This window comes from Petromyzon marinus, chromosome 67 (assembly GCF_048934315.1).
Source record: "Petromyzon marinus isolate PM22_M1 ecotype Great Lakes invasive population chromosome 67, UKy_Petmar_22M1.pri1.0, whole genome shotgun sequence".
Classification (NCBI taxonomy): domain Eukaryota; kingdom Metazoa; phylum Chordata; class Hyperoartia; order Petromyzontiformes; family Petromyzontidae; genus Petromyzon; species Petromyzon marinus.
The window spans coordinates 3,591,929-3,617,100 of record NC_133733.1 but is presented as its reverse complement, the minus strand read 5'-3'; the positions used below and the strand labels follow the sequence as shown (position 1 = coordinate 3,617,100).

General features: G+C 53.2%; 1 protein-coding gene across 1 annotated transcript in view; it reads left to right on the top strand.

Moving 5' to 3' along the window:
- The window catches only part of LOC116957933 (phospholipid-transporting ATPase IF-like), a 130,386-nt gene that overhangs the window by 36,611 nt on the left and 68,603 nt on the right, over positions 1-25,172 (top strand). The window contains exons 10-11 of the mRNA XM_076054704.1: positions 16,235-16,379; positions 17,414-17,611. Of these exons, the coding sequence (XP_075910819.1) occupies positions 16,235-16,379; positions 17,414-17,611 (343 nt within the window). The remainder of the gene's footprint in view (positions 1-16,234; positions 16,380-17,413; positions 17,612-25,172) is intronic.

Here is a 25,172-nt window from a genome sequence, read left to right as displayed (position 1 = left end):
TCCGTGTCTCTGTGTCTCCGTGTCTCTTTGTCTCCGTGTCTCCGTGTCTCCGTGTCTCCGTGTCTCTGTGTCTCCATGTCTCTGTGTCTCCGTGTCTCTGTGTTTACCTGTGTCTCTGTGTCTGTGTGTCTCTGTGTCTCAGGTCCATGAACTCGTTCCTGCTTGTCTACCTGTGTCTCTGTACCTCTGTGTCTCTGTGTCTCCGTGTCTCTTTGTCTCTGTGTCTCAGGTCCATGAACTCGTTCCTGCTTGTCTACCTGTGTCTCTGTGTCTCCGTGTCTCCGTGTCTTTGTGTGTGTCTCTGTGTCTCAGGTCCATTAACTCGTTCCTGCTTGTCTACCTGTGTCTCTGTGTCTCCGTGTCTCCGTGTCTCAGGTCCATGAACTCGTTCCTGCTTGTCTACCTGTGTCTCTGTGTCTCCGTGTCTCTGTGTCTCTGTGTCTCCGTGTCTCAGGTCCATGAACTCGTTCCTGCTTGTCTACCTGTGTCTCTGTGTCTCTGTGTCTCAGGTCCATGAACTCGTTCCTGCTTGTCTACCTGTGTCTCTGTGTCTCCGTGTCTCCGTGTCTTTGTGTGTGTCTCTGTGTCTCAGGTCCATGAACTCGTTACTGCTTGTCTACCTGTGTCTCTGTGTCTCTGTGTCTCTGTGTCTCCGTGTCTCAGGTCCATGAACTCGTTCCTGCTTGTCTACCTGTGTCTCCGTGTCTCTGTGTTTCTGTGTCTCTGTGTCTCCGTGTCTCTGTGTCTCCGTGTCTGTGTGTCTCTGTGTCTACCTGTGTCTCTTGTGTCTCTGTGTCTCCGTGTCTCTGTGTCTCGGTGTCTCAGGTCCATGAACTCGTTCCTGCTTGTCTACCTGTGTCTCTGTCTCTGTGTCTCTGTGTCTCCGTGTCTGTGTGTCTCTGTGTCTACCTGTGTCTTTCTCTCTCCGTGTCTCTGTGTCTCCCTGTCTCTCTGTCTCCCTGTCTCCGTGTCTCCTTGTCTCCTTGTCTCCGTGTCCGTCTTTCTCCCTGTCTCCCTGTCTCCCTGTCTCTCTGTCTCCGTGTCTCCGTGTCTACCTGTCTCCCTGTCTCTCTGTCTCCCTGTCTCCCTGTCTCCTTGTCTCCCTGTCTCCCTGTCTCTCTGTCTCCCTGTCTCTCTGTCTCCCTGTCTCCCTGTCTCACTGTCTTCGTGTATCCGTGTCTCCGTGTCTCTGTGTCTCCCTGTCTCTCTGTCTCCCTGTCTCCCTGTCTCTCTTTCTCCCTGTCTCTCTGTCTCCCTGTCTCTCTGTCTCCGTGTCTCTCTGTCTCCCTGTCTCCCTGTCTCCCTGTCTCTGTGTCTCCTTTTCTCCGTGTCTCCCTGTCTCCCTGTCTCTCAGTCTCCCTGTCTCCCTGTCTCTGTGTCTCTCTGTCTCCCTGTCTCCCTGTCTCTCTGTCTCTCTGTCTCCCTGTCTCCGTGTTTCCTTTTCTCCCTGCCTCCCTGTCTCCTTGTCTCCCTGTCTCTCTGTCTCCCTGTCTCTCTGTCTCCCTGTCCCCCTGTCTCCCTGTCTCTGTGTCTCCCTGTCTCCGTGTCTCTGTGTCTCTGTGTCTCTCTGTCTCCGTGTCTCTGTGTCTCTGTGTCTCCGTGTCTCTGTGTCTCTGTGTCTCTGTGTCTCCATGTCTCAGGTCCATGAACTCCTTCCTGCTTGTCTACCTGTGTCTCTGTGTCTCTGTGTCTGTGTGTCTCTGTGTCTCCATGTCTCCGTGTCTCCGTGTCTCTTTGTCTCCATGTCTCCGTGTCTCCGTGTCTCTGTGTCTCTGTGTCTCCGTGTCTCTGTGTCTCCGTGTCTTCGTGTCTCCTTGTCTCTGTGTCTCTGTGTCTCCATGTCTCTGTGTCTCCGTGTCTCTGTGTCTACCTGTGTCTCTGTGTCTCTGTGTCTGTGTGTCTCTGTGTCTCAGGTCCATGAACTCGTTCCTGCTTGTCTACCTGTGTCTCTGTGCCTCTGTTTCTCTGTGTCTCTGTGTCTCCGTGTCTCTGTGTCTCTGTGTCTCTGTGTCTCAGGTCCATGAACTCGTTCCTGCTTGTCTACCTGTGTCTCTGTGTCTCCGTGTCTCCTTGTCTTTGTGTGTGTCTCTGTGTCTAAGGTCCATGAACTCGTTCCTGCTTGTCTACCTGTGTCTCTGTGTCTCTGTGTCTCCGTGTCTCTGTGTCTCTGTGTCTCCATGTCTCAGGTCCATGAACTCGTTCCTGCTTGTCTACCTGTGTCTCTGTGTCTCTGTGTCTCTGTGTCTCAGGTCCATGAACTCGTTCCTGCTTGTCTACCTGTGTCTCTGTGTCTCCGTGTCTCCGTGTTTTTGTGTGTGTCTCTGTGTCTCAGGACCCTGAACTCGTTCCTGCTTGTCTGCCTGTGTCTCTGTGTCTCTGTGTCTCAGGTCCATGAACTTGTTCCTGCTTGTCTACCTGTGTATCCGTGTCTCTGTGTCTCCATGTCTGTGTGTCTCTGTGTCTACCTGTGTCTCTTGTGTCTCTGTGTCTCCGTGTCTCTGTGTCTCGGTGACTCAGGTCCATGAACTCGTTCCTGCTTGTCTACCTGTGTCTCTGTGTCTTTGTGTCTCTGTGTCTCCGTGTCTCTATGTCTCCGTGTCTCAGGTCCATGAACTCGTTCCTGCTTGTCTACCTGTGTCTCTGTGTCTCTGTGTCTCCGTGTCTCCGTGTCTCCGTGTCTCAGGTCCATGAACTCGTTCCTGCTTGTCTACCTGTGTCTCTGTGTCTCCGTGTCTCCGTGTCTCTGTGTCTCTGTGTCTCTGTGTCTCTGTGTATGAGGTCCATGAACTCGTTCCTGCTTGTCTACCTGTGTCTCTGTGTGTGTCTCTGTGTCTCTGTGTCTCCATGTCTCAGGTCCATGAACTCGTTCCTGCTTGTCTACCTGTGTCTCTGTGTGTGTCTCTGTGTCTCCGTGTCTCTGTGTCTCCGTGTCTCAGGTCCATGAACTCGTTCCTGCTTGTCTACCTGTGTATCTGTGTCTCTGTGTCTCCGTGTCTCCGTGTCTCAGGTCCATGAACTCGTTCCTGCTTGTCTACCTGTGTCTCTGTGTCTCTGTGTCTCCGTGTCTCAGGTCCATGAACTCGTTCCTGCTTGTCTATCTGTGTCTCTTTATCTCTGTGTCTCTGTGTCTCAGGTCCATGAACTCGTTCCTGCTTGTCTATCTGTGTCTCTGTATCTCTGTGTCTCTGTGTCTCAGGTCCATGAACTCGTTCCTGCTTGTATACCTGTGTCTCTGTGTCTCTGTGTCTCCGTGTCTCAGGTCCATGAACTCGTTCCTGCTTGTCTACCTGTGTCTCTGTGTCTCTGTGTCTCCATGTCTCAGGTCCATGAACTCGTTCCTGCTTGTCTACCTGTGTCTCTGTGTCTCTGTGTCTCTGTGTCTCAGGTCCATGAACTCATTCCTGCTTGTCTACCTGTGTCTCTGTGTCTCTGTCTCTCTGTGTCTCTGTGTCTCTGTGTCTCTGTCTCTCCGTGTCTCAGGTCCATGAACTCGTTCCTGCTTGTCTATCTGTGTCTCCGTGTCTCTGTGTGTGTCTCAGGTCCATGAACTCGTTCGTGCTTGTCTACCTGTGTCTCTGTGTCTCCGTGTCTCTGTGTCTCTGTGTCTCCGTGTCTCAGGTCCATGAACTCGTTCCTGCTTGTCTACCTGTGTCTCTGTGTCTCTGTGTCTCAGGTCCATGAACTCGTTCCTGCTTGTCTACCTGTGTCTCTGTGTCTCCGTGTCTCCGTGTCTTTGTGTGTGTCTCTGTGTCTCAGGTCCATGAACTCGTTACTGCTTGTCTACCTGTGTCTCTGTGTCTCTGTGTCTCTGTGTCTCTGTGTCTCCGTGTCTCAGGTCCATGAACTCGTTCCTGCTTGTCTACCTGTGTCTCCGTGTCTCTGTGTTTCTGTGTCTCTGTGTCTCCGTGTCTCTGTGTCTCCGTGTCTGTGTGTCTCTGTGTCTACCTGTGTCTCTTGTGTCTCTGTGTCTCCGTGTCTCTGTGTCTCGGTGTCTCAGGTCCATGAACTCGTTCCTGCTTGTCTACCTGTGTCTCTGTCTCTGTGTCTCTGTGTCTCCGTGTCTGTGTGTCTCTGTGTCTACCTGTGTCTTTCTCTCTCCGTGTCTCTGTGTCTCCCTGTCTCTCTGTCTCCCTGTCTCCGTGTCTCCTTGTCTCCTTGTCTCCGTGTCCGTCTTTCTCCCTGTCTCCCTGTCTCCCTGTCTCTCTGTCTCCGTGTCTCCGTGTCTACCTGTCTCCCTGTCTCTCTGTCTCCCTGTCTCCCTGTCTCCTTGTCTCCCTGTCTCCCTGTCTCTCTGTCTCCTTGTCTCTCTGTCTCCCTGTCTCCCTGTCTCACTGTCTTCGTGTATCCGTGTCTCCGTGTCTCTGTGTCTCCCTGTCTCTCTGTCTCCCTGTCTCCCTGTCTCTCTTTCTCCCTGTCTCTCTGTCTCCCTGTCTCTCTGTCTCCGTGTCTCTCTGTTTCCCTGTCTCCCTGTCTCCCTGTCTCTGTGTCTCCTTGTCTCCGTGTCTCCCTGTCTCCCTGTCTCTCAGTCTCCCTGTCTCCCTGTCTCTGTGTCTCTCTGTCTCCCTGTCTCCCTGTCTCTCTGTCTCTCTGTCTCCCTGTCTCCGTGTTTCCTTTTCTCCCTGCCTCCCTGTCTCCTTGTCTCCCTGTCTCTCTGTCTCCCTGTCTCTCTGTCTCCCTGTCCCCCTGTCTCCCTGTCTCTGTGTCTCCCTGTCTCCGTGTCTCTGTGTCTCTGTGTCTCTCTGTCTCCGTGTCTCTGTGTCTCTGTGTCTCCGTGTCTCTGTGTCTCTGTGTCTCTGTGTCTCCATGTCTCAGGTCCATGAACTCCTTCCTGCTTGTCTACCTGTGTCTCTGTGTCTCTGTGTCTCTGTGTCTGTGTGTCTCTGTGTCTCCATGTCTCCGTGTCTCCGTGTCTCTTTGTCTCCATGTCTCCGTGTCTCCGTGTCTCTGTGTCTCTGTGTCTCCGTGTCTCTGTGTCTCCGTGTCTTCGTGTCTCCTTGTCTCTGTGTCTCTGTGTCTCCATGTCTCTGTGTCTCCGTGTCTTTGTGTCTACCTGTGTCTCTGTGTCTCTGTGTCTGTGTGTCTCTGTGTCTCAGGTCCATGAACTCGTTCCTGCTTGTCTACCTGTGTCTCTGTGCCTCTGTTTCTCTGTGTCTCTGTGTCTCCGTGTCTCTGTGTCTCTGTGTCTCTGTGTCTCAGGTCCATGAACTCGTTCCTGCTTGTCTACCTGTGTCTCTGTGTCTCCGTGTCTCCTTGTCTTTGTGTGTGTCTCTGTGTCTAAGGTCCATGAACTCGTTCCTGCTTGTCTACCTGTGTCTCTGTGTCTCTGTGTCTCCGTGTCTCTGTGTCTCTGTGTCTCCGTGTCTCAGGTCCATGAACTCGTTCCTGCTTGTCTACCTGTGTCTCTGTGTCTCTGTGTCTCTGTGTCTCAGGTCCATGAACTCGTTCCTGCTTGTCTACCTGTGTCTCTGTGTCTCCGTGTCTCCGTGTTTTTGTGTGTGTCTCTGTGTCTCAGGACCCTGAACTCGTTCCTGCTTGTCTACCTGTGTCTCTGTGTCTCTGTGTCTCAGGTCCATGAACTTGTTCCTGCTTGTCTACCTGTGTATCCGTGTCTCTGTGTCTCCATGTCTGTGTGTCTCTGTGTCTACCTGTGTCTCTTGTGTCTGTGTGTCTCCGTGTCTCTGTGTCTCGGTGACTCAGGTCCATGAACTCGTTCCTGCTTGTCTACCTGTGTCTCTGTGTCTTTGTGTCTCTGTGTCTCCGTGTCTCTATGTCTCCGTGTCTCAGGTCCATGAACTCGTTCCTGCTTGTCTACCTGTGTCTCTGTGTCTCTGTGTCTCCGTGTCTCCGTGTCTCCGTGTCTCAGGTCCATGAACTCGTTCCTGCTTGTCTACCTGTGTCTCTGTGTCTCCGTGTCTCCGTGTCTCTGTGTCTCTGTGTCTCTGTGTCTCTGTATATGAGGTCCATTAACTCGTTCCTGCTTGTCTACCTGTGTCTCTGTGTGTGTCTCTGTGTCTCTGTGTCTCCGTGTCTCAGGTCCATGAACTCGTTCCTGCTTGTCTACCTGTGTCTCTGTGTGTGTCTCTGTGTCTCCGTGTCTCTGTGTCTCCGTGTCTCAGGTCCATGAACTCGTTCCTGCTTGTCTACCTGTGTATCTGTGTCTCTGTGTCTCCGTGTCTCCGTGTCTCAGGTCCATGAACTCGTTCCTGCTTGTCTACCTGTGTCTCTGTGTCTCTGTGTCTCCGTGTCTCAGGTCCATGAACTCGTTCCTGCTTGTCTATCTGTGTCTCTTTATCTCTGTGTCTCTGTGTCTCAGGTCCATGAACTCGTTCCTGCTTGTCTATCTGTGTCTCTGTATCTCTGTGTCTCCGTGTCTCAGGTCCATGAACTCGTTCCTGCTTGTATACCTGTGTCTCTGTGTCTCTGTGTCTCCGTGTCTCCGTGTCTCAGGTCCATGAACTCGTTCCTGCTTGTCTACCTGTGTCTCTGTGTCTCTGTGTCTCCATGTCTCAGGTCCATGAACTCGTTCCTGCTTGTCTACCTGTGTCTCTGTATCTCTGTGTCTCTGTGTCTCAGGTCCATGAACTCGTTCCTGCTTGTCTACCTGTGTCTCTGTGTCTCTGTCTCTCTGTGTCTCTGTGTCTCTGTGTCTCTGTCTCTCCGTGTCTCAGGTCCATGAACTCGTTCCTGCTTGTCTATCTGTGTCTCCGTGTCTCTGTGTGTGTCTCAGGTCCATGAACTCGTTCGTGCTTGTCTACCTGTGTCTCTGTGTCTCTGTGTGTGTCTCTGTGTCTCCGTGTCTCTGTGTCTCCGTGTCTCAGGTCCATGAACTCCTTCCTGCTTGTCTACCTGTGTCTCTGTGTCTCTGTGTGTGTCTCTGTGTCTCCGTGTCTCTGTGTCTCTGTGTCTCAGGTCCATGAACTCGTTCCTGCTTGTCTACCTGTGTCTCTGTGTCTCTGTGTGTGTCTCTGTGTCTCCGTGTCTCTGTGTCTCTGTGTCTCAGGTCCATGAACTCGTTCCTGCTAGTCTACCTGTGTATCTGTGTCTCCGTGTCTCTGTGTCTCCGTGTCTCCGTGTCTCTGTGTCTCTGTGTCTCTGTGTCTCCGTGTCTCAGGTCCATGAACTCGTTCCTGCTTGTCTACCTGTGTCTCTGTGTCTCTGTGTCTCCGTGTCTCAGGTCCATGAACTCGTTCCTGCTTGTCTACTTGTGTCTCTGTATCTCTGTGTCTCTGTGTCTCTGTGTGTCCGTGTCTCAGGTCCATGAACTCGTTCCTGCTTGTCTACCTGTGTCTCTGTGTCTCTGTGTCTCCGTGTCTCAGGTCCATGAACTCGTTCCTGCTTGTCTATCTGTGTCTCTTTATCTCTGTGTCTCTGTGTCTCAGGTCCATGAACTCGTTCCTGCTTGTCTATCTGTGTCTCTGTATCTCTGTGTCTCCGTGTCTCAGGTCCATGAACTCGTTCCTGCTTGTATACCTGTGTCTCTGTGTCTCTGTGTCTCCGTGTCTCCGTGTCTCAGGTCCATGAACTCGTTCCTGCTTGTCTACCTGTGTCTCTGTGTCTCTGTGTCTCTGTGTCTCCATGTCTCAGGTCCATGAACTCGTTCCTGCTTGTCTACCTGTGTCTCTGTATCTCTGTGTCTCTGTGTCTCAGGTCCATGAACTCGTTCCTGCTTGTCTACCTGTGTCTCTGTGTCTCTGTGTCTCTGTGTCTCAGGTCCATGAACTCATTCCTGCTTGTCTTCCTGTGTCTCTGTGTCTCTGTCTCTCTGTGTCTCTGTGTCTCTGTGTCTCTGTCTCTCCGTGTCTCAGGTCCATGAACTCGTTCCTGCTTGTCTATCTGTGTCTCCGTGTCTCTGTGTGTGTCTCAGCTCCATGAACTCGTTCGTGCTTGTCTACCTGTGTCTCTGTGTCTCTGTGTGTGTCTCTGTGTCTCCGTGTCTCTGTGTCTCCGTGTCTCAGGTCCATGAACTCCTTCCTGCTTGTGTACCTGTGTCTCTGTGTCTCTGTGTGTGTCTCTGTGTCTCCGTGTCTCTGTGTCTCTGTGTCTCAGGTCCATGAACTCGTTCCTGCTTGTCTACCTGTGTCTCTGTGTCTCTGTGTGTGTCTCTGTGTCTCCGTGTCTCTGTGTCTCTGTGTCTCAGGTCCATGAACTCGTTCCTGCTAGTCTACCTGTGTATCTGTGTCTCCGTGTCTCTGTGTCTCCGTGTCTCCGTGTCTCTGTGTCTCTGTATCTCTGTGTCTCCGTGTCTCAGGTCCATGAAGTCGTTCCTGCTTGTATACCTGTGTCTCTGTGTCTCTGTGTCTCCGTGTCTCCGTGTCTCAGGTCCATGAACTCGTTCCTGCTTGTCTACCTGTGTCTCTGTGTCTCTGTGTCTCCATGTCTCAGGTCCATGAACTCGTTCCTGCTTGTCTACCTGTGTCTCTGTATCTCTGTGTCTCTGTGTCTCAGGTCCATGAACTCGTTCCTGCTTGTCTACCTGTGTCTCTGTGTCTCTGTGTCTCAGGTCCATGAACTCATTCCTGCTTGTCTACCTGTGTCTCTGTGTCTCTGTCTCTCTGTGTCTCTGTGTCTCTGTGTCTCTGTCTCTCCGTGTCTCAGGTCCATGAACTCGTTCCTGCTTGTCTATCTGTGTCTCCGTGTCTCTGTGTGTGTCTCAGGTCCATGAACTCGTTCGTGCTTGTCTACCTGTGTCTCTGTGTCTCTGTGTGTGTCTCTGTGTCTCCGTGTCTCTGTGTCTCCGTGTCTCAGGTCCATGAACTCCTTCCTGCTTGTCTACCTGTGTCTCTGTGTCTCTGTGTGTGTCTCTGTGTCTCCGTGTCTCTGTGTCTCTGTGTCTCAGGTCCATGAACTCGTTCCTGCTTGTCTACCTGTGTCTCTGTGTGTGTCTCTGTGTCTCCGTGTCTCTGTGTCTCTGTGTCTCAGGTCCATGAACTCGTTCCTGCTAGTCTACCTGTGTATCTGTGTCTCCGTGTCTCTGTGTCTCCGTATCTCCGTGTCTCTGTGTCTCTGTGTCTCTGTGTCTCCGTGTCTCAGGTCCATGAACTCGTTCCTGCTTGTCTACCTGTGTCTCTGTGTCTCTGTGTCTCCGTGTCTCAGGTCCATGAACTCGTTCCTGCTTGTCTACCTGTGTCTCTGTATCTCTGTGTCTCCGTGTCTCAGGTCCATGAACTCGTTCCTGCTTGTCTACCTGTGTCTCTGTGTCTCTGTGTCTCAGTGTCTCAGGTCCATGAACTCGTTCCTGCTTGTCTACCTGTGTCTCTGTATCTCTGTGTCTCTGTGTCTCAGGTCCATGAACTCGTTCCTGCTTGTCTACCTGTGTCTCTGTGTCTCTGTGTCTCAGGTCCATGAACTCATTCCTGCTTGTCTACCTGTGTCTCTGTGTCTCTGTCTCTCTGTCTCTCTGTGTCTCTGTGTCTCTGTGTCTCTGTCTCTCCGTGTCTCAGGTTCATGAACTCGTTCCTGCTTGTCTATCTGTGTCTCCGTGTCTCTGTGTGTGTCTCAGGTCCATGAACTCGTTCGTGCTTGTCTACCTGTGTCTCTGTGTCTCTGTGTGTGTCTCTGTGTCTCCGTGTCTCTGTGTCTCCGTGTCTCAGGTCCATGAACTCCTTCCTGCTTGTCTACCTGTGTCTCTGTGTCTCTGTGTGTGTCTCTGTGTCTCCGTGTCTCTGTGTCTCCGTGTCTGTGTGTCTCTGTGTCTACCTGTGTCTCTTGTGTCTCTGTGTCTCCGTGTCTCTGTGTCTCGGTGTCTCAGGTCCATGAACTCGTTCCTGCTTGTCTACCTGTGTCTCTGTCTCTGTGTCTCTGTGTCTCCGTGTCTGTGTGTCTCTGTGTCTACCTGTGTCTTTCTCTCTCCGTGTCTCTGTGTCTCCCTGTCTCTCTGTCTCCCTGTCTCCGTGTCTCCTTGTCTCCTTGTCTCCGTGTCCGTCTTTCTCCCTGTCTCCCTGTCTCCCTGTCTCCGTGTCTCCGTGTCTACCTGTCTCCCTGTCTCTCTGTCTCCCTGTCTCCCTGTCTCCTTGTCTCCCTGTCTCCCTGTCTCTCTGTCTCCCTGTCTCTCTGTCTCCCTGTCTCCCTGTCTCACTGTCTTCGTGTATCCGTGTCTCCGTGTCTCTGTGTCTCCCTGTCTCTCTGTCTCCCTGTCTCCCTGTCTCTCTTTCTCCCTGTCTCTCTGTCTCCCTGTCTCTCTGTCTCCGTGTCTCTCTGTCTCCCTGTCTCCCTGTCTCCCTGTCTCTGTGTCTCCTTGTCTCCGTGTCTCCCTGTCTCCCTGTCTCTCAGTCTCCCTGTCTCCCTGTCTCTGTGTCTCTCTGTCTCCCTGTCTCCCTGTCTCTCTGTCTCTCTGTCTCCCTGTCTCCGTGTTTCCTTTTCTCCCTGCCTCCCTGTCTCCTTGTCTCCCTGTCTCTCTGTCTCCCTGTCTCTCTGTCTCCCTGTCCCCCTGTCTCCCTGTCTCTGTGTCTCCCTGTCTCCGTGTCTCTGTGTCTCTGTGTCTCTCTGTCTCCGTGTCTCTGTGTCTCTGTGTCTCCGTGTCTCTGTGTCTCTGTGTCTCTGTGTCTCCATGTCTCAGGTCCATGAACTCCTTCCTGCTTGTCTACCTGTGTCTCTGTGTCTCTGTGTCTCTGTGTCTGTGTGTCTCTGTGTCTCCATGTCTCCGTGTCTCCGTGTCTCTTTGTCTCCATGTCTCCGTGTCTCCGTGTCTCTGTGTCTCTGTGTCTCCGTGTCTCTGTGTCTCCGTGTCTTCGTGTCTCCTTGTCTCTGTGTCTCTGTGTCTCCATGTCTCTGTGTCTCCGTGTCTCTGTGTCTACCTGTGTCTCTGTGTCTCTGTGTCTGTGTGTCTCTGTGTCTCAGGTCCATGAACTCGTTCCTGCTTGTCTACCTGTGTCTCTGTGCCTCTGTTTCTCTGTGTCTCTGTGTCTCCGTGTCTCTGTGTCTCTGTGTCTCTGTGTCTCAGGTCCATGAACTCGTTCCTGCTTGTCTACCTGTGTCTCTGTGTCTCCGTGTCTCCTTGTCTTTGTGTGTGTCTCTGTGTCTAAGGTCCATGAACTCGTTCCTGCTTGTCTACCTGTGTCTCTGTGTCTCTGTGTCTCCGTGTCTCTGTGTCTCTGTGTCTCCGTGTCTCAGGTCCATGAACTCGTTCCTGCTTGTCTACCTGTGTCTCTGTGTCTCTGTGTCTCTGTGTCTCAGGTCCATGAACTCGTTCCTGCTTGTCTACCTGTGTCTCTGTGTCTCCGTGTCTCCGTGTTTTTGTGTGTGTCTCTGTGTCTCAGGACCCTGAACTCGTTCCTGCTTGTCTACCTGTGTCTCTGTGTCTCTGTGTCTCTGTGTCTCAGGTCCATGAACTTGTTCCTGCTTGTCTACCTGTGTATCCGTGTCTCTGTGTCTCCATGTCTGTGTGTCTCTGTGTCTACCTGTGTCTCTTGTGTCTGTGTGTCTCCGTGTCTCTGTGTCTCGGTGACTCAGGTCCATGAACTCGTTCCTGCTTGTCTACCTGTGTCTCTGTGTCTTTGTGTCTCTGTGTCTCCGTGTCTCTATGTCTCCGTGTCTCAGGTCCATGAACTCGTTCCTGCTTGTCTACCTGTGTCTCTGTGTCTCTGTGTCTCTGTGTCTCCGTGTCTCCGTGTCTCAGGTCCATGAACTCGTTCCTGCTTGTCTACCTGTGTCTCTGTGTCTCCGTGTCTCCGTGTCTCTGTGTCTCTGTGTCTCTGTGTCTCTGTGTATGAGGTCCATGAACTCGTTCCTGCTTGTCTACCTGTGTCTCTGTGTGTGTCTCTGTGTCTCTGTGTCTCCGTGTCTCAGGTCCATGAACTCGTTCCTGCTTGTCTACCTGTGTCTCTGTGTGTGTCTCTGTGTCTCCGTGTCTCTGTGTCTCCGTGTCTCAGGTCCATGAACTCGTTCCTGCTTGTCTACCTGTGTATCTGTGTCTCTGTGTCTCCGTGTCTCCGTGTCTCAGGTCCATGAACTCGTTCCTGCTTGTCTACCTGTGTCTCTGTGTCTCTGTGTCTCCGTGTCTCAGGTCCATGAACTCGTTCCTGCTTGTCTATCTGTGTCTCTTTATCTCTGTGTCTCTGTGTCTCAGGTCCATGAACTCATTCCTGCTTGTCTATCTGTGTCTCTGTATCTCTGTGTCTCCGTGTCTCAGGTCCATGAACTCGTTCCTGCTTGTATCCGTGTCTCCGTGTCTCAGGTCCATGAACTCGTTCCTGCTTGTCTACCTGTGTCTCTGTGTCTCTGTGTCTCCATGTCTCAGGTCCATGAACTCGTTCCTGCTTGTCTACCTGTGTCTATGTATCTCTGTGTCTCTGTGTCTCAGGTCCATGAACTCGTTCCTGCTTGTCTACCTGTGTCTCTGTGTCTCTGTCTCTCTGTGTCTCTGTGTCTCTGTGTCTCTGTCTCTCCGTGTCTCAGGTCCATGAACTCGTTCCTGCTTGTCTATCTGTGTCTCCGTGTCTCTGTGTGTGTCTCAGGTCCATGAACTCGTTCGTGCTTGTCTACCTGTGTCTCTGTGTCTCTGTGTGTGTCTCTGTGTCTCCGTGTCTCTGTGTCTCCGTGTCTCAGGTCCATGAACTCCTTCCTGCTTGTCTACCTGTGTCTCTGTGTCTCTGTGTGTGTCTCTGTGTCTCCGTGTCTCTGTGTCTCTGTGTCTCAGGTCCATGAACTCGTTCCTGCTTGTCTACCTGTGTATCTGTGTCTCTGTGTGTGTCTCTGTGTCTCCGTGTCTCTGTGTCTCTGTGTCTCAGGTCCATGAACTCGTTCCTGCTAGTCTACCTGTGTATCTGTGTCTCCGTGTCTCTGTGTCTCCGTGTCTCCGTGTCTCTGTGTCTCTGTGTCTCTGTGTCTCCGTGTCTCAGGTCCATGAACTCGTTCCTGCTTGTCTACCTGTGTCTCTGTGTCTCTGTGTCTCCGTGTCTCAGGTCCATGAACTCGTTCCTGCTTGTCTACCTGTGTCTCTGTATCTCTGTGTCTCTGTGTCTCTGTGTGTCCGTGTCTCAGGTCCATGAACTCGTTCCTGCTTGTCTACCTGTGTCTCTGTGTCTCTGTGTCTCCGTGTCTCAGGTCCATGAACTCGTTCCTGCTTGTCTATCTGTGTCTCTTTATCTCTGTGTCTCTGTGTCTCAGGTCCATGAACTCGTTCCTGCTTGTCTATCTGTGTCTCTGTATCTCTGTGTCTCCGTGTCTCAGGTCCATGAACTCGTTCCTGCTTGTATACCTGTGTCTCTGTGTCTCTGTGTCTCCGTGTCTCCGTGTCTCAGGTCCATGAACTCGTTCCTGCTTGTCTACCTGTGTCTCTGTGTCTCTGTGTCTCCATGTCTCAGGTCCATGAACTCGTTCCTGCTTGTCTACCTGTGTCTCTGTATCTCTGTGTCTCTGTGTCTCAGGTCCATGAACTCGTTCCTGCTTGTCTACCTGTGTCTCTGTGTCTCTGTGTCTCTGTGTCTCAGGTCCATGAACTCATTCCTGCTTGTCTACCTGTGTCTCTGTGTCTCTGTCTCTCTGTGTCTCTGTGTCTCTGTGTCTCTGTCTCTCCGTGTCTCAGGTCCATGAACTCGTTCCTGCTTGTCTATCTGTGTCTCCGTGTCTCTGTGTGTGTCTCAGGTCCATGAACTCGTTCGTGCTTGTCTACCTGTGTCTCTGTGTCTCTGTGTGTGTCTCTGTGTCTCCGTGTCTCTGTGTCTCCGTGTCTCAGGTCCATGAACTCCTTCCTGCTTGTCTACCTGTGTCTCTGTGTCTCTGTGTGTGTCTCTGTGTCTCCGTGTCTCTGTGTCTCTGTGTCTCAGGTCCATGAACTCGTTCCTGCTTGTCTACCTGTGTCTCTGTGTCTCTGTGTGTGTCTCTGTGTCTCCGTGTCTCTGTGTCTCTGTGTCTCAGGTCCATGAACTCGTTCCTGCTAGTCTACCTGTGTATCTGTGTCTCCGTGTCTCTGTGTCTCCGTGTCTCCGTGTCTCTGTGTCTCTGTATCTCTGTGTCTCCGTGTCTCAGGTCCATGAAGTCGTTCCTGCTTGTATACCTGTGTCTCTGTGTCTCTGTGTCTCCGTGTCTCCGTGTCTCAGGTCCATGAACTCGTTCCTGCTTGTCTACCTGTGTCTCTGTGTCTCTGTGTCTCCATGTCTCAGGTCCATGAACTCGTTCCTGCTTGTCTACCTGTGTCTCTGTATCTCTGTGTCTCTGTGTCTCAGGTCCATGAACTCGTTCCTGCTTGTCTACCTGTGTCTCTGTGTCTCTGTGTCTCAGGTCCATGAACTCATTCCTGCTTGTCTACCTGTGTCTCTGTGTCTCTGTCTCTCTGTGTCTCTGTGTCTCTGTGTCTCTGTCTCTCCGTGTCTCAGGTCCATGAACTCGTTCCTGCTTGTCTATCTGTGTCTCCGTGTCTCTGTGTGTGTCTCAGGTCCATGAACTCGTTCGTGCTTGTCTACCTGTGTCTCTGTGTCTCTGTGTGTGTCTCTGTGTCTCCGTGTCTCTGTGTCTCCGTGTCTCAGGTCCATGAACTCCTTCCTGCTTGTCTACCTGTGTCTCTGTGTCTCTGTGTGTGTCTCTGTGTCTCCGTGTCTCTGTGTCTCTGTGTCTCAGGTCCATGAACTCGTTCCTGCTTGTCTACCTGTGTCTCTGTGTGTGTCTCTGTGTCTCCGTGTCTCTGTGTCTCTGTGTCTCAGGTCCATGAACTCGTTCCTGCTAGTCTACCTGTGTATCTGTGTCTCCGTGTCTCTGTGTCTCCGTATCTCCGTGTCTCTGTGTCTCTGTGTCTCTGTGTCTCCGTGTCTCAGGTCCATGAACTCGTTCCTGCTTGTCTACCTGTGTCTCTGTGTCTCCGTGTCTCAGGTCCATGAACTGGTTCCTGCTTGTCTACCTGTGTCTCTGTATCTCTGTATCTCTGTGTCTCCGTGTCTCAGGTCCATGAACTCGTTCCTGCTTGTCTACCTGTGTCTCTGTGTCTCTGTGTCTCCGTGTCTCAGGTCCATGAACTCGTTCCTGCTTGTCTACCTGTGTCTCTGTGTCTCTGTGTCTCCGTGTCTCAGGTCCATGAACTCGTTCCTGCTTGTCTACCTGTGTCTCTGTGTCTCTGTGTCTCCGTGTCTCAGGTCCATGAGCTCGTTCCTGCTTGTCTACCTGTGTCTCTGTGTCTCTGTGTCTCCGTGTCTCCGTGTCTCAGGTCCACGAACTCGTTCCTGCTTGTCTACCTGTGTCTCTGTATCTCTGTGTGTGTCTCTGTGTCTCTGTGTCTCTGTGTCTCCGTTTCTCAGATCCATGAACTCGTTGCTGCTTGTCTACCTGTGTTGTGTCTCTGTGTCTCAGGTCCATGAACTCGTTCCTGCTTGTCTACCTGTGTCTCTGTATCTCTGTGTCTCTGTGTCTCAGGTCCATGAACTCGTTCCTGCTTGTCTACCTGTGTCTCTGTGTCTCCGTGTCTCCGTGTCTCAGGTCCATGAACTCGTTCTTGCTTGTCTACCTGTGTCTCTGTGTGTGTCTCTGTGTCTCCGTGTCTCAGGTCTATGAACTCGTTCCTGCTTGTCTACCTGTGTCTCTGTGTCTCTGTGTCTCCGTGTCTCAGGTCCATGAACTTGTTCCTGCTTATCTACCTGTGTCTCTGTGTCTCTGTGTCTCAGGTCCATGAACTCGTTCCTGCTTGTCTACCTGTGTCTCTGTGTCTCTGTGTCTCTGTGATTCTGTGTCTCCGTGTCTCAGGTCCATTAACTCGTTCCTGCTTGTCTACCTGTGTCTCTGTGTGTGTCTCTGTGTCTCTGTGTGTGTCTCTGTGTCTCTGTGTCTCCGTGTCTCCGTGTCTCAGGTCCATGAACTTGTTCCTGCTTGTCTACCTGTGTCTCTGTATCTCTGTGTGTGTCTCTGTGTCTCTGTGTCTCCGTGTCTCAGGTCCATGAACTCGTTCCTGCTTGTCTACCTGTGTCTCTGTATCTCTGTGTGTGTCTCTGTGTCTCTGTGTCTCCGTGTCTCAGGTCCATGAACTCGTTCCTGCTTGTCTACCTGTGTCTCTGTGTCTCTGTGTCTCAGGTCCATGAACTCGTTCCTGCTTGTCTACCTGTGTCTCTGTGTCTCTGTGTCTCAGGTCCATGAACTCGTTCCTGCTTGTCTACCTGTGTCTCTGTGTCTCTGTCTCAGGTCCATGAACTCGTTCCTGTTTGTCTACCTGTGTCTCTGTGTCTCTGTGTCTCAGGTCCATGAACTCGTTCCTGCTTGTCTACCTGTGTCTCTGTGTCTCTGTGTGTGTCTCTGTGATTCTGTGTCTCTGTCTCAGGTCCATGAACTCGTTCCTGCTTGTCTACCTGTGTCTCCTCGTCTCCATGGCTCTCGTGAGCTCCGTGATGAAGTTCGTCACCGAGTCCGGCAGCGCCGCTCCGTGGTACAACGGCAGGGCCAGGCACGAGGACGGCGCGTGGAGGGTGAGACACAACCACCACTACCACAACCACAACCACCACAACTACCACAACTACTAACACCACAACCACTACTACAACCACTACCACCACTACAACCACTACCACTACTACCACAACCACTACCACTACCACCACCACCACCACTACTACTACCACTACCAACACCACTACCACAACCACCACTACCACTACCACCACCACCACTACCAACACCACCACTACCACCACCACCACTACCACCACTCCTACCACCACAACTACTACCACTAGCACCACCACCACTTCCACCACCACCGCCACCACCACCGCCACCACCACCACTACCACCACCACCGCCACCACTATCACCACCACTACCACTACCACCATTACCACTACCACCACCACCACCACTACCACCACCAACACCACCACCACCACTACCACAACCACTACCACTACCACCACTACCACCACCACTACCACCACCACTACCACCACCACCACTACCACCACCACCACTACCACCACCACTACCACCACTACTACCACCACCACTACCACAACCACTACCACAACCCCTACCACTACCACAACCACCACTACCACCACTACCACTACTACCACTACCACCACCACTACCACTACCACCACCACTACTACCACCACCACTACCACCACCGCTACCACTACCACCACTACCACAACCACTACCACCACCACTACCACCACCACCACTACTACTACCACTACCAACACCACTACCACAACCACCACTACCACAACCACCACTACCACTACCACCACCACCACTACCAACACCACCACTACCACCACCACTACCACCACCACCACCACTACCACCGCTACCACTACCACCACCGTGTCTCTCCCGTGTCTCTCCCGTGTCTCCCCCGTGTCCCCCCTTTGTCTCCCCCGTGTCTCCCCCCCCTGCGTGTCTCCCCCGTGTCCCCCCTTTGTCTCCCCCGTGTCTCACCCCCCCCCCCCGTGTCTCCCCCCCCCCCCCCTCCGTGTCTCCCCCCGTGTCTCCGCAGCCTCTGGAGATGCTGGTGGACTTCCTTTCCTTCATGGTCCTCTACAACTACGTCATCCCCGTGTCCCTCTACGTCTCGGTGGAGATGCAGAAGTTCCTGGGCTCGCGATTCGTCGGCTGGGACCTGCGTCTCCGCGATCCCAACAGCCACGAGCCGGCCGTGGCCAACACCTCCGACCTCAACGAGGAGCTGGGGCAGGTGAGGAGGAGGAGGAGGAGGAGGAGGAGGTGGAGGAGGAGGAGGGGGAGGAGGAGGAGGGGGAGGAGGAGGAGGAGGAGGAGGGGGGGAGGAGGAGGAGGGGGAGGAGGAGGAGGAGGGGGAGGAGGAGGAGGGGGAGGAGGAGGAGGAGGAGGAGGGGGAGGAGGAGGAGGAGGGGGAGGAGGAGGAGGAGGAGGAGGAGGAGGAGGAGGGGGAGGAGGTGGAGGAGGAGGAGGGGGAGGAGGAGGAGGAGGAGGAGGAGGGGGAGGAGGAGGAGGAGGGGGAGGAGGAGGAGGAGGAGGAGGAGGGGAGGAGGAGGAGGAGGGGGAGGAGGAGGAGGGGGAGGAGGAGGAGGAGGAGGAGGAGGGGGAGGAGGAGGAGGAGGAGGGGGAGGAGGAGGAGGAGGAGGAGGGGGAGGAGGAGGAGGAGGAGGTGGAGGAGGAGGAGGAGGAGGAGGGGGAGTAGTTTAATACGTTGGTAGGACTTTAGCGACGGACGCGATCCGTGATTAGCGGTTTTTGTTCTGCTCGGTTTGATCGCGTGAGTGACGCCGTCGTTAAACCCGCCACCACCCGTGTGGGGGTATGGGTCTCTGTGAGTCTCTGTGAGTGTCTGTGAGTGTGGGTCTCTATGAGTCTCTGTGAGTGTGGGTCGCTGTGAGTGTGGATCTCTGTGAGTATGGGTCTCTGTGAGTGTGGGTCTCTGTGGGTCTCTGTGAGTGTCTGTGAGTGTGGGTCTCTATGAGTCTCTGTGAGTGTGGGTCTCTGTGAGTGTGGGTCTCTGTGAGTATGGGTCTCTGTGAGTGTGGGTCTCTGTGGGTCTCTGTGAGTGTCTGTGGGTCTCTGTGGGTCTCTGTGAGTATGGGTCTCTGTGGGTCTCTGTGGGTCTCTGAGAGTGTGGGTCTCTGTGAGTATGGGTCTCTATGAGTCTCTGTGGGTCTCTGTGAGTGTGGGTCTCTGTGAGTATGGGTCTCTATGAGTCTCTGTGGGTCTCTATGAGTGTGGGTCTCTGTGAGTGTGGGTCTCTGTGAGTCTCTGTGAGTGTGGGTCTCTGTGAGTGTGGGTCTCTGTGAGTATGGGTCTCTGTGAGTGTGGGTCTCTGTGGGTCTCTGTGAGTGTCTGTGGGTCTCTGTGAGTATGGGTCTCTGTGGGTCTCTGTGGGTCTCTGAGAGTGTGGGTCTCTGTGAGTATGGGTCTCTATGAGTCTCTGTGGGTCTCTGTGAGTGTGGGTCTCTGTGAGTATGGGTCTCTATGAGTCTCTGTGGGTCTCTATGAGTGTGGGTCTCTGTGAGTGTGGGTCTCTGTGAGTCTCTGTGAGTGTGGGTCTCTATGAGTCTCTGTGAGTGTGGGTCTCTGTGAGTCTCTGTGAGTGTGAGTCTCTGTGAGTGTGGGTCTCTGTGAGTCTCTGTGAGTGTGGATCTCTGTGAGTGTCTGTGAGTGTGGGTCTCTATGAGTCTCTGTGAGTGTGGGTCTCTGTGAGTGTGGGTCTCTGTGGGTCTCTGTGAGTGTCTGTGGGTCTCTGTGGGTCTCTGTGAGTATGGGTCTCTGTGGGTCTCTGTGGGTCTCTGAGAGTGTGGGTCTCTGTGAGTATGGGTCTCTATGAGTCTCTGTGGGTCTCTGTGAGTGTGGGTCTCTGTGAGTATGGGTCTCTATGAGTCTCTGTGGGTCTCTATGAGCGTGGGTCTCTGTGAGTGTGGGTCTCTGTGAGTATGGGTCTCTGTGAGTCTCTGTGAGTGTGGGTCTCTATGAGTCTCTGTGAGTGTGGGTCTCTGTGAGTCTCTGTGAGTGTGAGTCTCTGTGAGTGTGGGTCTCTGTGAGTCTCTGTGAGTGTGGATCTCTGTGAGTCTCTGTGAGTGTGGGTCTCTGTGAGTCTCTGTGAGTGTGGGTCTCTGTGAGTGTGGGTCTCTGTGAGTATGGGTCTCTGTGAGTGTGGGTCTCTGTGGGTCTCTGTGAGTGTCTGTGGGTCTCTGTGGGTCTCTGTGAGTATGGGTCTCTGTGGGTCTCTGTGGGTCTCTGTGAGTGTGGGTCTCTGTGAGTATGGGTCTCTATGAGTCTCTGTGGGTCTCTGTGAGTGTGGGTCTCTGTGAGTATGGGTCTCTATGAGTCTCTGTGGGTCTCTATGAGCGTGGGTCGCTGTGAGTGTGGGTCTCTGTGAGTATGGGTCTCTGTGAGTCTCTGTGAGTGTGGGTCTCTATGAGTCTCTGTGAGTGTGGGTCTCTGTGAGTCTCTGTGAGTGTGAGTCTCTGTGAGTGTGGGTCTCTGTGAGTCTCTGTGAGTGTGGATCTCTGTGAGTCTCTGTGAGTGTGGGTCTCTGTGAGTCTCTGTGAGTGTGGGTCTCTGTGAGTGTGGGTCTCTGTGAGTCTCTGTGAGTGTGGGTCTCTGTGAATCTCTGTGAGTGTGGGTCTCTGTGAGTCTCTGTGAGTGTGGGTCAGTGTGGGTCTCTGTGAGTGTGGGTCTCTGTGAGTCTCTGTGAGTGTGGGTCTCTGTGAGTCTCTATGAGTGTGAGTCTCTATGAGTATCTGTGAGTGTGGGTCTCTGTGGGTCTCTGTGAGTGTGGGTCTCTGTGAGTCTCTGTGAGTGTGGGTCTCTGTGGGTCTCTGTGAGTCTCTGTGAGTGTGGGTCTCTGTGAGTGTGGGTCTCTGTGAGTGTGGGTCTCTGTGGGTCTCTATGAGTGTGAGTCTCTGTGGGTGTGGGTCACTGTGAGTGTGGGTCTCTGTGAGTGTGGGTCTCTGTGGGTCACTGTGAGTGTGGGTCTCTGTGAGTGTGGGTCTCTGTGGGTCACTGTGAGTGTGGGTCTCTGTGAGTGTGGGTCTCTGTGGGTCTCTGTGAGTATGGGTCTCTGTGAGTGTGGGTCTCTGTGAGTCTCTGTGAGTGTGGGTCTCTGTGAGTATGGGTCTCTATGAGTCTCTGTGGGTCTCTGTGAGTGTGGGTCTCTGTGAGTATGGGTCTCTATGAGTCTCTGTGGGTCTCTATGAGTGTGGGTCTCTGTGAGTGTGGGTCTCTGTGAGTATGGGTCTCTGTGAGTCTCTGTGAGTGTGGGTCTCTATGAGTCTCTGTGAGTGTGGGTCTCTGTGAGTCTCTGTGAGTGTGAGTCTCTGTGAGTGTGGGTCTCTGTGAGTCTCTGTGAGTGTGGATCTCTGTGAGTCTCTGTGAGTGTGGGTCTCTGTGAGTCTCTGTGAGTGTGGGTCTCTGTGAGTGTGGGTCTCTGTGAGTCTCTGTGAGTGTGGGTCTCTGTGAATCTCTGTGAGTGTGGGTCTCTGTGAGTCTCTGTGAGTGTGGGTCAGTGTGGGTCTCTGTGAGTGTGGGTCTCTGTGAGTCTCTGTGAGTGTGGGTCTCTGTGAGTCTCTATGAGTGTGGGTCTCTATGAGTATCTGTGAGTGTGGGTCTCTGTGGGTCTCTGTGAGTGTGGGTCTCTGTGAGTCTCTGTGAGTGTGGGTCTCTGTGGGTCTCTGTGAGTCTCTGTGAGTGTGGGTCTCTGTGAGTGTGGGTCTCTGTGAGTGTGGGTCTCTGTGGGTCTTTATGAGTGTGAGTCTCTGTGGGTGTGGGTCACTGTGAGTGTGGGTCTCTGTGGGTCACTGTGAGTGTGGGTCTCTGTGAGTGTGGGTCTCTGTGGGTCACTGTGAGTGTGGGTCTCTGTGAGTGTGGGTCTCTGTGGGTCTCTGTGAGTATGGGTCTCTGTGAGTGTGGGTCTCTGTGAGTCTCTGTGAGTGTGGGTCTCTGTGAGTCTCTGTGAGTGTGGGTCTCTGTGAGTGTGGGTCACTGTGAGTCTCTGTGAGTGTGGGTCTCTGTGAGTCTTTGTGAGTATGGGTCTCTATGAGTGTGGGTCTCTGTGGGTCTCTGTGAGTGTGGGTCTCTGTGAGTGTGGGTCTCTGTGGGTCTCTGTGAGTGTGGGTCTCTGTGAGTGTGGGTCTCTGTGGGTCTCTGTGAGTGTGGGACTCTGTGAGTCTCTGTGAGTGTGGGTCTCTATGAGTGTGGGTCTCTGTGGGTCTCTGTGAGTGTGGGTCTCTGTGAGTCTCTGTGAGTGTGGGTCTCTGTGAGTCTCTGTGAGTGAGGGTCTCTGTGAGTCTCTGTGAGTGTGGGTCTCTGTGAGTCTCTGTGAGTGTGGGTCTCTGTGGGTCTCTGTGAGTGTGGGTCTCTGTGAGTCTCTGTGAGTGTGGGTCTCTGTGAGTCTCTGTGAGTGTGGGTCTCTGTGGGTCTCTGTGAGTGTGGGTCTCTGTGAGTCTCTGTGAGTGTGGGTCTCTATGAGTGTGGGTCTCTGTGGGTCTCTGTGAGTGTGGGTCTCTGTGAGTCTCTGTGAGTGTGGGTCTCTGTGAGTCTCTGTGAGTAGGGTCTCTGTGAGTGTGGGTCTCTGTGAGTCTCTGTGAGTGTGGGTCTCTGTGAGTCTCTGTGAGTGTGGGTCTCTGTGAGTCTCTGTGAGTGTGGGTCTCTGTGAGTCTCTGTGAGTGTGGGTCTCTGTGAGTGTGCGTCTCTGTGAGTGTCTGTGAGTGTGGGTCTCTGTGAGTCTCTGTGAGTGTGGGTCTCTGTGAGTCTCTGTGAGTGTGGGTCTCTGTGAGTCTCTGTGGGTCTCTGTGAGTGTGGGTCTCTGTGAGTCTCTGTGAGTGTGGGTCTCTGTGAGTCTCTGTGAGTGTGGGTCTCTGTGAGTCTCTGTGAGTGTGGGTCTCTGTGGGTCTCTGTGAGTGTGGGTCTCTGTGAGTCTCTGTGAGTGTGGGTCTCTGTGAGTCTCTGTGAGTGTGGGTCTCTGTGAGTCTCTGTGAGTGTGGGTCTCTGTGAGTCTCTGTGAGTGTGGGTCTCTGTGGGTCTCTGTGAGTGTGGGTCTCTGTGAGTGTGGGTCTCTGTGGGTCTCTGTGAGTCTCTGTGAGTGTGGGTCTCTGAGAGTGTGGGTCTCTATGAGTCTCTGTGAGTATGGGTCTCTGTGAGTATGGGTCTCTGTGAGTGTGGGTCTCTATGATTGTGGGTCTCTATGAGTGTGGGTCTCTGTGAGTCTCTGTGAGTGTGGGTCTCTATGAGTATGAGTCTCTGTGAGTATGGGTCTCTACGAGTGTGGGTCTCTGTGAGTATGGGTCTCTGTGAGTGTGGGTCTCTATGATTGTGGGTCTCTATGAGTATGGGTCTCTATGAGTATGGGTCTCTGTGAGTGTGGGTCTCTATGAGTGTGGGTCTCTATGAGTGTGGGTCTCTATGAGTATGGGTCTCTATGAGTATGTGTCTCTATGAGTATGGGTCTCTGTGAGTATGGGTCTCTATGAGTCTCTGTGAGTATGGGTCTCTATGAATGTGGGTCTACACGAGTATGGGTCTCTATGAGTATGTGTCTTTATGAGTGTGGGTCTCTATGAGTATGGGTCTCTGTGAGTATGGGTCTCTGTGAGTGTGGGTCTCTGTGAGTGTGGGTCTCTGTGGGTCACTGTGAGTGTGGGTCTCTGTGGGTCACTGTGAGTGTGGGTCTCTGTGAGTGTGGGTCTCTGTGGGTCACTGTGAGTGTGGGTCTCTGTGAGTGTGGGTCTCTGTGGGTCTCTATGAGTGTGAGTCTCTTTGGGTGTGGGTCACTGTGAGTGTGGGTCTCTGTGAGTGTGGGTCTCTGTGGGTCACTGTGAGTGTGGGTCTCTGTGAGTGTGGGTCTCTGTGGGTCACTGTGAGTGTGGGTCTCTGTGAGTGTGGGTCTCTGTGGGTCACTGTGAGTGTGGGTCTCTGTGAGTGTGGGTCTCTGTGGGTCTCTGTGAGTGTGGGTCTCTGTGAGTATGGGTCTCTGAGTCTCTGTGAGTGTGGGTCTCTGTGAGTCTCTGTGAGTGTGGGTCTCTGTGAGTGTGGGTCACTGTGAGTCTCTGTGAGTGTGGGTCTCTGTGAGTCTCTGTGAGTATGGGTCTCTATGAGTGTGGGTCTCTGTGGGTCTCTGTGAGTGTGGGTCTCTGTGAGTGTGGGTCTATGTGGGTCACTGTGAGTGTGGGTCTCTGTGAGTGTGGGTCTCTGTGGGTCACTGTGAGTGTGGGTCTCTGTGAGTGTGGATCTCTGTGGGTCTCTATGAGTGTGAGTCTCTTTGGGTGTGGGTCACTGTGAGTGTGGGTCTCTGTGAGTGTGGGTCTCTGTGGGTCACTGTGAGTGTGGGTCTCTGTGAGTGTGGGTCTCTGTGGGTCACTGTGAGTGTGGGTCTCTGTGAGTGTGGGTCTCTGTGGGTCCTGTGAGTGTGGGTCTCTGTGAGTGTGGGTCTCTGTGGGTCTCTGTGAGTGTGGGTCTCTGTGAGTATGGGTCTCTGTGAGTCTCTGTGAGTGTGGGTCTCTGTGAGTCTCTGTGAGTGTGGGTCTCTGTCAGTGTGGGTCACTGTGAGTCTCTGTGAGTGTGGGTCTCTGTGAGTCTCTGTGAGTTTGGGTCTCTATGAGTGTGGGTCTCTGTGGGTCTCTGTAAGTGTGGGTCTCTGTGAGTGTGGGTCTCTGTGGGTCTCTGTGAGTGTGGGTCTCTGTGAGTGTGGGTCTCTGTGGGTCTCTGTGAGTGTGGGTCTCTGTGAGTCTCTGTGAGTGTGGGTCCCTATCAGTGTGGGTCTCTGTGGGTCTCTGTGAGTGTGGGTCTCTGTGAGTCTCTGTGAGTGTGGGTCTCTGTGAGTCTCTGTGAGTGAGGGTCTCTGTGAGGCTCTGTGAGTGTGGGTCTCTGTAAGTCTCTGTGAGTGTGGGTCTCTGTGAGTGTGGGTCTCTGTGGGTCTCTGTGAGTGTGGGTCTCTGTGAGTCTCTGTGAGTGTGGGTCTCTGTGAGTGTGGGTCTCTGTGGGTCACTGTGAGTGTGGGTCTCTGTGAGTGTGGGTCTCTGTGGGTCTCTGTGAGTGTGAGTCTCTGTGAGTGTGGGTCTCTGTGAGTGTGGGTCTCTGTGAGTCTCTGTGAGTGTGGGTCTCTGTGAGTCTCTGTGAGTGAGGGTCTCTGTGAGTCTCTGTGAGTGAGGGTCTCTCTGAGTCTCTGTGAGTGTGGGTCTCTGTGAGTGTGGGTCTCTATGGGTCACTGTGAGTGTGGGTCTCTGTGAGTGTGGGTCTCTGTGGGTCACTGTGAGTGTGGGTCTCTGTGAGTGTGGGTCTCTGTGGGTCTCTGTGAGTGTGGGTCTCTGTGAGTGTGGGTCTCTGTGAGTCTCTGTGAGTGTGGGTCTCTGTGAGTGTGGGTCTCTGTGAGTGTGGGTCACTGTGAGTCTCTGTGAGTCTGGGTCTCTGTGAGTCTCTGTGAGTATGGGTCTCTATGAGTGTGGGTCTCTGTGGGTCTCTGTGAGTGTGGGTCTCTGTGGGTCTCTGTGAGTGTTGGTCTCTGTGAGTGTGGGTCTCTGTGGGTCTCTGTGAGTCTGGGTCTCTGTGAGTCTCTGTGAGTGTGGGTCTCTATGAGTGTGGGTCTCTGTGGGTCTCTGTGAGTGTGGGTCTCTGTGAGTCTCTGTGAGTGTGGGTCTCTGTGAGTCTCTGTGAATGAGGGTCTCTGTGAGTCTATGTGAGTGTGGGTCTCTGTGAGTGTCTGTGAGTGTGGGTCTCTGTGAGTGTGGGTCTCTGTGGGTCTCTGTGAGTGTGGGTCTCTATGAGTCTCTGTGAGTGTGGGTCTCTGTGAG